Raw genomic sequence first — 13210 nt, forward strand, 5'->3', positions numbered from 1 at the left:
TAGCCTGGCTAGTTACTCACAATTAAATTAATCTCTTCTTCAAATGATAGTTATTTAACTTTTGGATAACTGTCCTTGGAGAACATTTCAGCTATTAACAGTTACTGCAGAATGCTAGTTAAGAAAAGAAGTGAAGCATTAGCACTAGTGCACTATCAGTAGCCAAGCTCAATTCATGTCACTGATTCTATATATTTATTAAAACAACCTGCTACTGCTTTTAAAACTTGAAAACTTCCCTTTAATATTAAAGAGATTTTTAAAAAAAAATAAAAGTACAAACTAAAAATGTAAAGAAAAAAAGAGGGCAGGAGGAAATCTATCTTATATTTTATACTTCTCAATTATCATTAGTTTACCAATTAAGTCACTATTCTAACATGAACAATACAAATTACTATTTAAAATTACTATTATTATAAGATATCACAGAATCTCTGCCACAGTAATACTATAGTGCACTTTTTGACTTTCCCCAAACAGATAAATCACACTTTTCTGACAACATTCCTTGACATATAGAATAATATCATTTTCCACTTTCTTAATATAATTCTTTTTGCCGCCACATGCTCAATACAATCACAATTCCTGATAATCAAAATTTAAAACTCTTGTATATCATTACATAACTCCTTTAAAATTTACAGATTTTCCCATGAAACTACTGCTAAACTTTAATATACAATCCTTAAAAATACTACTTGTCCTTATCACATCTATCAGTATACCCTCATTTTTATACCTCCAGCATAGAAAAACATAACCATCCTTTCAAATACATTCTTTGGGGAACCCAGTAAACCTAAATACAATTTTTGATTAATTAAACCTTAACCTACAATCTGTTGTTACCATTTTAATATTTTTAAAAGTGCCAATCTTACAATTCTGGGAGGGAACAACAACGTAAAGATACACATGTAAAATAACGAATTAGCAAAAGAACAAAAATATGGAGGAGGCCCCTGCACCAATCTGCTGGAATTGAAAGCTCATTGAAAAAGGGTTTCCCCACTCCTTCTAAGTCAAAAGGAGGAGGGTACCTTTTGAGCTAGAAATAAGATGCCTTTGTTTGTTTGTTTATTATTTATGTATTTTATACTTTTTGATATGTTGCATGCTGACAATTTCTGGAAAATGGTTACTTTTTATAGACAACTTTTTAGACTAAAAAGTGAATTTTAAGAACTTGTCCTCTTAAATTCTTATGCAATGAAACAGGTGCACCTGAAAGGATAGTTCGTTATTTTTTATTCAAAGGTTTTTTTGTACAAATAGTTTCAATTTATGACAATTGAGCCCAAAATTTCTGTTGCTGAGACAGTTGTTAAATTAATTTTGCCCCATTTTACGACCTGTCTTGCCACAGTTGTTAAGTGAATCACTTTGAGTTGATAAGTTAGTAAGCAGGCTGTTAAGTGAATCTGGCTTCCCTGTTGACTTGCAGAAGATCGCAAAAGATGATTATATAACCCAGGGTTATTGCAACTGTCAAATATGTGTCAGTTACCAAGTATCTGAATTTTGATCACATGATCATGGGGATGCTACAAGTCAGTAAGTGTGAGAAAAAATCAAGTCACTTTTTGCAGTGCCATTGTAACTTCAAATGGTCAGTAAAAGAACTGTTGTAAGTCTAGGACTACTTGTATTAATATTATTGTTCCTTTTATTTGAAAGAGATCCATTTGGGGAGTTTTGTATTGCAAAAATATTGCCAAAATATTATTGGGTACAGTATGCATATAATACGGTATATGTATTAATACAGGGGAGAACAGCATTTATTAATCTGCCTTAGGCAGCCAAATATACTACAGCCAGTACATGATATATGCCATTGGAGCTCAATTGCTGATATTTTGTGAGTAAACTGGATCTCAGTTTATTCCAACAGAAGTATTTTGAAATTAGAATTATAGCCAAGGTTAATTCAAAGTAACCCAAAGCCCGTACTTATTGGAAGTGTGTTTTTTGAATGTCAAAAGCATTGACGGAGTGAATTCAGTTTGAATTTCAGAGAGGTATTCATAACAAAAAAGTTGAAACACAAAACAATGGAAAGTCTTGAGAATCTTAACCTGAGCTTATATATTCACACTTGTGTCATAAAATAAGTGTATTGATCCATCAGGTGGCACAATATGTTTTCAATTGATAGAGAGTTGGGCACATGCCTCTTGCACACTAAGAATATTTCTATTAAGTTCCTGTTATCGAATGAAAAGACAATCCAAGCTTCTTAGAACACGAGCGCCCTGTATCTTTCGAGCCCAATGAAACATGCGCATTCCTGTAACCTAAGATAAGAGGATTGGGAGTGAGGCAAGTAGTATTATGGAGTCAATTTGATTGCCACGAGAAGAGACTGCAACCTTTTCTATTTTATAGCTCTATGCTCTTTCATTCAATTAATACCATATCCGGCTACAATTTGAACAAGTTTTCCAAAGTACGTCAGGTTATCATAGAGATGATATGGCCTAGAGGGCCCAGGATGCCCCCACCCCTCTTTTGGGTACTTTTAACCGGAAGTTAAATATACTAATATATTAGCCTCAGGTCGATAGATTTCTTCATGGTTATAAATTGTGGAACACCGGAAGTGGCTGAACGAATGGTCTTTTCTAAGCAGGTTTAATCGGAAACGGAAGGAGCAGGCGGAAGTAGTGGCACGTGGAGAAGAGCTGGGGTAGACAAGTAGTTTGGCTCGGCAGTTATTCCGTTTTTTTGTTTTGTTTTTTAAGGGAGAAAAGGCTCTCCTGTCATCTCTATCGTCCCGGGCTTCTTAAGGTGAGCGGGGTCGCAATAGAAATTTGGAATAGAGCGTGAATCGCGCGCGGGTGAGGAAGAGGAGGGACTCCCGTGTCCTTCCTCCCAGGCGGGGATCTCAGAGGGGCAGTCACACCCCAGTGTAATGCCGAGAGGAAAATTTGGAAGAAATTAAGAAATTGCTGGTATTGCAATACAATGCAGTTGAGTAAAGCACTTTACGTGGTGCTCCTGTTACTAAAGTGCTTTGCCGAAAACCTCTTAATGGGATTACCTTCTTTAAATGGCTGTGGCAATTGCAATGAAGCAGTCAAAGAAATTTTCCATGTTGTTGCTCGAACATAAAACTGGCAATGCTTTTATTCAGTGTTTTTGCGGATCAGATTTTTTTAGAAATTGTTTTAGAAATATCTGTTCACTATATTTTAGAAGAGAATACAATCAGGTTGTGACCAAGATTTGCTTTTGTTATTCTCTGAAAATTCAACAAGTGTGTGTGTATAAGGATACACACACACACACACACACACACATATCCTTAGGCTCGTCTCCCCTTCCCATCCCCAAAAGTGTATAGCTACCAGTATAATAATCATGTTTGCCTTTTTGAATTAGAAGATTCTGAAGAGTTATTGTGGATTAATGTATGATGCTTTTAATTTTTTGGAGAAACTAGGATATGTGAATGTGCTATATCTTATTTTTCAGGTCAGCCTATTGGAAGATGGATATTCGACCAAACCATACACTTTATATCAATAATGTGAATGATAAAATTAAAAAAGAAGGTATGAAATAAATGATTCCTAACTGAATCCTAATGAATTAGGACATATGCCAATTCTTATTCCTTTCTTTCTCAGCCATGAATTGGTCCTTAGCAAATTGTAGTTTGAAAAGAAAATTAATTTCTCCGGGTCACAAATCTACAGTTACTTTAACTTGGAGCATAACTGGACTTAGATTAGGCTGTGATCCTTTTCTCTGAGGATGTATGGGAAAAAAGGCCTGTCATATACTGCAGAGGTCTAATTGCCCTGTGCCCACCTAGATGTTTATGAGAGAGAGATGAGTGATACGGATATATGTTGTCTGTACCACAGCACTTGGTATCCAGAAACATGCTTCTGCTGACTGAAGAAAATGCTGATTAATCAAGATAATAGTATTTGATACTTTTATGTTTCCAGAATATATGTATAAATAAAGGTTAAGAGATTTCATTAATCTATGCCCTACTTTAAACCATTGTTACCTCTTTCTTAAAAACAAAGGCACATTGTGAATCGCTTTTACTGAGTCAGAAAACCACTGTTTCTGGCCCAGTATTGTAAGGATTATTGATAGGAATTATCTTGGTTTCAGTTATTTTAAATTCTATGTAAAGATTTCATTTAGAAATAGGAATCTCTGCATTCAAATCATATACTCACTATAATAACAGTTAATATGATAATCTACCAATTATAAAGTTCTGAATGTTCTTTTAAGTAACTACAAATAATGCAATGTCCTATCCTTTTTTCCCCCTGACAGAACTCAAAAGATCTTTATATGCACTATTTTCTCAATTTGGTCATGTGGTGGATATTGTGGCTTTAAAAACAATGAAGATGAGAGGACAAGCCTTTATTATATTTAAAGAGCTTGGATCAGCCACCAATGCTCTGAGGCAGTTACAAGGTTTCCCATTTTATGGCAAACCAATGGTAAGTTGTTAAATATTTACCACCTAACAAACAGTATAGGTATGTGGACAGCATCTTACAAAGTTCTGATTTTTCATTACATTCTTAAACTGTAACTTTATGAATTAACACACAATATGATAAGAAAGCCCTTTATTTATATCCTGCTAGATCTACTATAGATGGAAAGAGATATTTTCATTTTCATTTCAGTGGTAATACCAATGCTCAGAGTAGAATATTTCTTAACTCCTACATATCCACTTATTTGGAGTAATGAAACCAACTTCTAAGCCGAACATATAGAAGTAGCTGCCTTTCAATTCATTTTCTTAAATAACATTTTGAATATAAAATATTTTATCTGTGATGCATTTTTGTATAATCAGAATTTTACAATAATTTATAATTCTACTAGCTTAGAATCCACATAGAGAACTTTCATTTTGGACTGATTAGAAACAAGTGGAACTGTATTTATGGTCTGATTATGGGGAGGGGTATCCATTCATGAATACCAGTTTCAATATAATTGTATAAGTAGAACCATTTATGTCATTTATTTGATGAAATTACATAAATAATACAAATCATTGGAAATTTAATCTGCTATATTGAGGTCCACAAAATTAAGATTTCACTGTATGTTAAAAGCTGAATTTGAACAGTAGAAATCTGCAGGGAATATACAGAAACATCAGCTGAACATATAAAAGAATTAAGTGAATTTCCTTTGATGAGTATTTATCCATGATTGAAAACTTTATTTTTGTTAACATTTTTATTGGCTTGAGACTAGATAATGTAATAACATGATGACTTCGGAGAGAAATAGAATTTAGGTGAAAGGAGGCTTTTGGGAAACAGCCGATTTATCTCCTCTTACTGACATTCCTCAATTTTTTTTAAAAAAAGCTTTCTTCTAGGCATGGCACTGTATTTTGTTATTGGCATTACCACAGGAAAAACATTCTAAAATCCCATTTGAGCAATATATTTGCCATGTGGAAGTTGTTGAAAACAGTCCAACAGGTGTTATTTTGTTGTACCAGCTTTAGGAATATTCATATGTCTGTATTCTACCTCTTTTACCCTGAACAGTCTGACAGTAAATATATGTTCATCCTTATTTTAGACTAAATCATTTTAGACTAAATCATTTATAACTCAGTCCATAGTAAAATACCGTGAAGCAGCCGTGAAAAGCAGGCATCAATTATTGAAAGGTCATCCACAATTATAAGCATAGTTTTTGTATCAACTATCTCAATTGCTTGTATTAGTCTGCTTTCTTTTAAGTTATTTTCAGTTGTATCTTTTATCTCTGACATTTGGCTCTAATAAAGATTCATTTTACTCATTCACTGTTGGAATAATGTTGCAATTTTTGATAATAAATTGCCCAAAATACTTCAGTGCACGCAGGCCAGGTGCAAGTGATTCTGTTCATCTCTAGATCTCAGTATAGGATATACTTTAAACTTTTCAGAGAGTTAAAGAGCAGGATATCTTGTGCACTTGAATTCATATTGATTTCTCTTAGATTGCTCTTGAGCTTACCGCAAAATATTCAGTTTTCATGAAATGTTGTTTTGTGAAAATAGCGTATTCAGTATGCAAAAACAGACTCTGAAGTAATTTCCAAAATGCGTGGTACATTTGCTGATAAAGAGAAAAGAAAAGAGAAAAAGAAGACCAAATCCTTGGAACAAGCTGCAAATGCTGCCAACAAGAAGCCAAACCAGGTAAGAAACATTTTTAGCATATCTCTCATTAGACATAAGTAATACAAATAAGTTATGAAGCTCTATATGTTCATTAGAACATTCTTGACATTTTGCTAGTTTTATGTGATTTGAATGAAAGGCATATGTTTCTCTCGGAGTGCTTCCAGATGAATAATAGAACAGGCTGTTTAAACTGTTGAGTTTTATTCGTTTTTTACTGCCTGAATCTATATAAACGCAACCCTCAGGTTTCGACAGCAATTGGGATCAAAATTTCTGTCACAAAGCAATGTGGTAGTAAAGTAGAAGGTCACATAATTGCATTGTTTAGGAAGGGCAATCTTGGCATCCCAGTTGTGCCCATATGGATCATTAAGTAAGGATCTCACATGACCGCAATGTGGAATGAGGCAGGAGTGCCAAGCAAGCTGGCCAGCAGATAAGAGCTAGGATGGAGAGCAGATGCCACGGGTGAATGCTAGGAATTGTAGGCAGGTGGGTGCCATTGCTGGGCCAGGGCTATGACTCCTCAGCACTGTGTGCCACTATCAACTGAGACAATCCTCTCAGCAGCAATGAGGTGAAATTTTCAAGGCCTTCCCTCTGTGTGGCCAAATGCCTGGTGGTGATTCCTGGCAGCTATTTGGTTGAGGGCTTTATGTGCTAGAGGGGGAGGCAGGGGGACCTGCCCAGCATGACCAACATAGCACCTGTTTAGTAGGGCTTCAGGCAAACAGCTGAAAGAAGGCAGTTGAAGAAGACACCAAATATCAGTTGGAGACAGTAAAAGAGAAGATCTCCAAATGCCTGAATGCTGATCACATGACTGTGGGGACACTACCATAGCCAAGGACCAGCCTTCAAGGACTAATCATAAATCCATTTTTATAATGCTGTTGTAACTTTGAACGGTTGTTAAAAAAATGGACGTAACACAAAGACTACTTATCAAAACATCCCCCATAGGTAACTCATCTAATTTCCTTTAAAATACATCCTATCCCTAATACTATTAAAAATACCGATCAGTTGCCTTTTTTAATTTTATAGAAATGACAGAAAACAGTAGGAAAAATACAAAACAACCTTCCAAAGAGACAATTACTCTTCTGTCTTCTTATAGCTCAGTAAAAATCTGAAAACTTATAAACACTGCATGAAAGCAGTAAAATTCCCTAGTAAATTCCTGTTCCCATAAACTTACTATATTTTTCAGTGTATAAGACACACTCTCCCCCTCAAAAGTAGGTGGAAATGTCTGCGTCTTATACAATGAATGTTGCCGAACCCCGCCCATCTGCCAGCCCCCACCCTTCATCCTCTGTCTCCCATCAGTTTGCTTCCTTGCAGCAAATAGCAAACAGTCTGGTCAGCTTCAGCACAGTCTGATTTAGCACAAGCAGCTGATTGTCGGTTGGATCAGCCTCCCAACAATGAGCTATTTCTGGCTGCAGGGATTGCCATTGCCTATTGCCGCCTCCACGTGCCCCATTTTTGGCTTCTGTGCACCTCATTTTCGGCCCATTCCACTCCCCGCCATCTGTACTGTGCTGAAGCTGACCAGACTGTTGCTGAAGGAGGCAAATTGCTTGGAAGCAGAGGCAGATTTCTCCCCCCAAAAAGCTAGGTGCGTCTTATACATCGGAGCGTCTTATAGTCTGAAAAATACAGTACTTCGTGCTTTGTAAAATTGCTATGGCAGAAAAGATCCTTAGATGTAGCCTCTAAATGTCTTAAGACTGTAGGATTTTTGTCAATTCTTAAAATTACATTTAAATCACACTATCTCCTAACTATTCTGGCCTTCTTAAATATCTTTTTTTTTAAAATTGAGTCAGCTGTTCTGTATCTGTGTCTAAAGTTTATTCTTGTAATGCAATTGTGTGATTAAAAAGAATAAAGTTTTTAAACACTATTTTTATTTTGTAATAGGGAGCAAATCAAAATTCAGCAAATGCTCAAGGAAATGCTTCACAGAATCAACAGGTAAACCTTACTGCCTTAGTACAACTAAACAATCCCATCACTATATTTGACTTTTTTGAATAACGTGTAAATAAGCAGATGTATTTCTTGTGAATAAAATTGTAACCAATTATTTGCTTCAGACTTTAATTTTGCAGTAAGGACAGGCAAAATCAGAATCTCTATATTCAGATTTATTGTTTTAATAATTTTTTTAAAATAATGAAACCTAACCTGCTGCAAGATTCAAAAATGTTTGTTATCTCCCAAGATTGAATCTAGTCTTTATATAGCCCTGCAGGCATTCATAAAGAGTAAAAAATACTGATTTTTATCTTATGTGGTATTGGAATGATATTAGTTTCCTCAGAAAAGATGATAGTAGGTGAAAGAGAACAATCGTCTATCAGTTCATCTTCTGATAAATATCATTTTGGTAACAGGCTAGGGCAGTGATGGCGAACCTTTTTCAGATGGAATACCCAAAGTGTGAGCCACCCCTGTGCATGCTCACCATCCCTCCCCCCATGCATGCACATGTGGGGGAGGGCGCACATGCCCCACCTCCCCATGCATGCGCAGCAGAGGTGGGAGGTGCCCAGGCATGCGCAGTGGAACTGAACTAGGGTGATGGCTCATGTGCTCACAGAGAAGGCACTGCATGCCACCTGTGGAACGTGCGCCGTAGGTTCACCATCACAGGACTAGGGTCACAGCTGAAGGTATTTTCTGTGGCTAACTACGAATATATTCTTAGAATTCCAAATGTCTCCACTGGCTCCTATATCCAGGCTAAATTCAGTAAAATAAATTCAGTTAAGTCAGTGAAACTTTACAGACTCTTTAATAAAAAGGTAATTTTCCAGATTATTTTAGGCTTATTTACTTAACTTTGAAACTTATGAAATATAGAAATGGCTTATATTTTTCCCAGTTCTGTCCTTTATTGTATCCCTTTGTTTACCACTTCTATTACTACAGGTGCCTGATAATCCACCAAACCATATACTTTTCCTCAACAACCTACCAGAAGAGACAAATGAAATGATGTTATCAATGCTATTTAATCAGTAAGTGCATATGTTTCTCGTTCAAAGATGTTGGATGCAATACTGATATGTAATTACTTCAAAATATAGCTCACTGACATCAATTTAGTAAATTACATGGGATTGGTTGCCAACAATTTTACATAGGCTAAAGCTATGAATACACAGGACTGAGATCATGTAGTTTTTATTGTCCTTTTCTTGTTTGTACCGGTAGTAGTTTCCTAGAGATGTTCAGGAATGATGTATGGACAATGCAAGAAGCTGGGCTTCCTGGTTTAAGCTGAAAGGTTTATGGGTATTACACTGATTGCACATGATTTTTATGGCTGTATGACTGAAAAGTAAATGTATGTGCATGCTTAAATTCAGACAAAGGATATGTACCTTGTAGGCATCTTGATTTCAGCCTACCCCAATTTTGTTTTGGATGTTAGCTTCTGAAATTCTTTGCCAGCATGGTTAAAAATGAAGTATCATGTTCCTAAGAACACCAGCATAGGGAAGGCAACACTACTTCCTTTCAAACTGTCACTCATAATTATTTGAAGACTGGTAATTTACTGTATTGTGAGTCCTGATTTAAAGATAGGCCTCTCGGCTTTTGCTCAAACTGAATGAATCCATATTTTTGGCACTAACGTTCAACAATGTGCTAATAGAGGTTACTGCCTTACTTTTACAGATGTGTTTTAATTCATTTGTCCTTTTGGTTCAAAGTGTCGATTTTGTTTGAAAAGGACTTTGACTCAAAATATTGAAACATTTAGACTGTTTTAAACGGTCTGCTGAATCCAATTTTTGAATTGGTTTGGAATCTGAATATGCCACAGCAGTTGGGAGTCAGGCAGTACACAAGCTTAATAATACATAATAACTGAGTTGACTTGGCAAGCAATTCAGTTCAGATATTCCATCAAATTACAATTCAGTTGCAATTCTCTCATAGCCATATTAATTCTACCCATTTTCTTCATTTTTTTCAACTGCTTCCTCCCTCTAATTGTTGCCAATTCCATTTCATGTAATTGAAGATGACTTTTTAAAATGATTATTTAATGACAAATTATAGAATATAGAAGTGTTTGATGAGTATTGTATGTAGGACGGATTGCAGATTTGCTGAATAAAATTTTTGCATAGTTAAAATTTTTGCAAAGCTGTATATAGTAGTTCACTAATTAATTATGAACTTTATCATTACAAGCTTTTCTGAATTTGAACTTTCTGTATTGTCAATTGCATCGTTTTCATTGGGTGGAAAATGTATTACTGCTTTTCCTTTTCTGGGTTGCCCAGATCAGTAGTATTCAATTATTGTTTAAGAAGGAACTTCAGTTTTAAGCTATCATTTGTTAAGAAAGTAAGTCTAGCTCCATGATTGGCAATGATAAAGAATATAAACTTATATAATATAAATATTTTTTGTTTAGGTTCCCTGGTTTTAAAGAAGTGCGCCTAGTTCCTGGCAGACATGACATTTCATTTGTGGAATTTGAAAATGAAGGACAGGCTGGAGCTGCTCGGGACGCCCTCCAAGGATTTAAAATTACCCCGTCACATGCAATGAAAATTACATATGCCAAAAAGTGATGGCAATGAACTCAGATTTTTGAAAGAACTTGTTAATGTGCTTTTTTTCATGTGCCATGGGGTTTTTTTAGGGCAGGGGTGAGTAAGTTAAAGGATGGTTCCTTAATTTTAAGGAAACTATGTTATATAAAACTCTTGGAATTTCATCTAGTCAGCATGTTTGCATTTCTAAACATGTTCAAGGAATGCTAACGTTTCTGCTGACCACTGTTAGTTTTTGTTGATGTACATAAATTGGTTTAAGATACTGTGATATTCAGATCCTTAAAAGTTGCTTAATAAGAAATAAAACTTGTTTCATAAGAGTTCATCTGTGATTGCTGTTTCATGTCAAAATTATTAAATTTAGCTAATTACCAGTCCAGAAATTGAAAATTCTAATTTGAAGTGGTTTACATTTCATCAGTTATGATTAGCATCTCCAAAGGTCCAAGTTCCAACATAGAAGTTTATAAGGAATGAGTTTTGCCCTAATAATATTTTCCTGCAAGGGAAGTGGGGGCAGTGGGGGCGGAGGGAGGAGAGCCGTGTTCACCCTAGCAATAATTGCTGGGGAAGTAAAGGAATGAAGAAAGTGGGTGGCCTCATTTCCTTTTGTATTGATCTCTGTTTCCTACCGACTTCATCTCTATTTATTGCTAGAATATGGCCTATGGAAATATCGCTCCTAAGCAAATGCTGCCTTTGATGAGAAAAAGTTTTCTACCCACTCCTGCCTCCAAATTTTCCTTAGGAGTTAATAAGGCACAGTGGGATTGTACTTGTTCGTCACATTGACATCTATACATATGGATGGGCGTACATTTGTAGAATTGAAAAAAAGCAAACGTGCCTTGTATCTAAAGTTGTTCTAAAAAGTTTTTCTTTAGAGCCTACTGTAATTGATGGGAAGACTTAATGCCAAATATGAAAATAAATGTAACCAGTGATGCTTAACATTGTCTAGTAATAGATAATATCTTAAATCTGGTGATGTTATATAAATATATTCATAACTGTAGAGATGGATATGAAAGACACTGTCTTCCATGTAATTTGCAAATTTCCAGGTTTCATCTAAAACACGCACTTGATAAGGCACAGTACACTATTGTACACAATGTTCCTATACTAAGAATATTGTGTGAAGGCTTATCCAGAATCTTTCAACAATTGAAAGTAATATGCCAATAATACTGCATGCTGGGACATCTCTTTTATTTCTGAAATGGCAATCCTGCGAGATACTGTTATGAGTTATTAGCCCTAAATCACTCAACCTGGGGGGGACTGCAGTGTTGGTTTAATAACTGTTACACTGTACAGGGTCTTGCTGCAATGTAATTGCAAATTTAGCCTTAGTTATGTTCTAATGCCTTATTGCCAATATTTTATTTACATATTAGTAGCATGTTCATCCTGACACCAGCTTTTTAATTTAGAAGGAACGTAGGGGCACCTAGGCAACTGAATAAGCCCTAAAGGTAATGCCAATTTTGTGGGAGAGTAGAGCTGCTATCCTGCCTATGTCCTATGTCTAGAAATAGCTCCTAATATCCCTAGAATTATGCTTGAATTTGGCCAATCCCATGTATTGTTGAGGTTAAAATGGGATGGCTGTATCCCTATGAAGATGATACAGTATGTTTAGTAACAATTCATGCCATAGATCAAAGTCAAGTATTTTTATGACTCTTAAGCACTGATTTATAAGATATACTAAGAATAGACAACAAGGGATAATGGAGAACAACATATAGTTAAGACAACAAAATACAGTATAGAATTAGCACATGTAAATGCCTGTTTCATAAGTTATACTTTCAGATTTTGTTAAAATGAGTTCCAGACAAATTCATGTTAATTCTTAAATGGATTAATCCCCAATGAATATGTTTATAACTTTTACCAAATAAGATTTTAAACAAATATGTAAGTTGTAACCAAGGAAACAATTTTGTAGAAGCTTAACCAAAGAAAACTTAATGCAACAATTTATAGTCTTGGTTAAATATAGTCTTGGTTAAAAACTTCTCTGTTTAGCAACTGTTTGAACTTAAACGATGGTGTTGTAAAGTAATTTATGACTGGTCCTTGAACTTAACAACTGTTCTCACATTCATACTATTGCCATTTGGGCACTTCGCACCCAGCATATATTTACAGGTGCAGCATCCTGCAGTCACATGATCACTACTTGTGAGATTCACAACCAGCTTCCAAAAAGTAAAATTAATGGAGAAGCCAGCAGGAAGTCACAAGTCACAGTCCCGTGATGATGCACTTAATGACTGGGTGATTTGCTTAACAATCACAGTGGATCTGACATAAATCTGGCACTGATAGGTGATGTTTCATTTAACTGTGTTGCTTAGCAACAGAGTTGCCAGTCTCAATTGCAACCTATATTGTCTCTGATAAGAACCTTTTATGT

At 35.5% G+C, this 13210-nt stretch overlaps 1 protein-coding gene across 2 annotated transcripts; it reads left to right on the forward strand.

The window, feature by feature from the left end:
* The first annotated feature begins 2646 nt into the window (after window positions 1-2646).
* On the forward strand, window positions 2647-11105 carry SNRPB2 (small nuclear ribonucleoprotein polypeptide B2). 2 transcript variants are annotated; one of them, XM_026712879.2, is made up of 7 exons: window positions 2647-2796; window positions 3484-3563; window positions 4312-4484; window positions 6068-6208; window positions 8123-8176; window positions 9137-9225; window positions 10638-11105. In XM_026712879.2, exons 2-7 carry the CDS (start codon window positions 3500-3502, stop codon window positions 10795-10797), a joined length of 681 nt encoding a protein of 226 aa, XP_026568664.1. In that variant the 5' UTR covers window positions 2647-2796; window positions 3484-3499; the 3' UTR covers window positions 10798-11105. The 2 variants fall into 2 exon arrangements, with proteins under 2 accessions (XP_026568664.1, XP_087775405.1); XM_087919279.1 differs by lacking the exon at window positions 2647-2796 and adding an exon at window positions 2883-2978.
* The last annotated feature ends 2105 nt before the right edge of the window (window positions 11106-13210 follow it).

This window comes from Pseudonaja textilis, chromosome 1 (genome assembly GCF_049901715.1).
Source record: "Pseudonaja textilis isolate UNSWEBS1 chromosome 1, rPseTex1.2, whole genome shotgun sequence".
In the NCBI taxonomy this organism is placed as follows: Eukaryota; Metazoa; Chordata; class Lepidosauria; order Squamata; family Elapidae; genus Pseudonaja; species Pseudonaja textilis.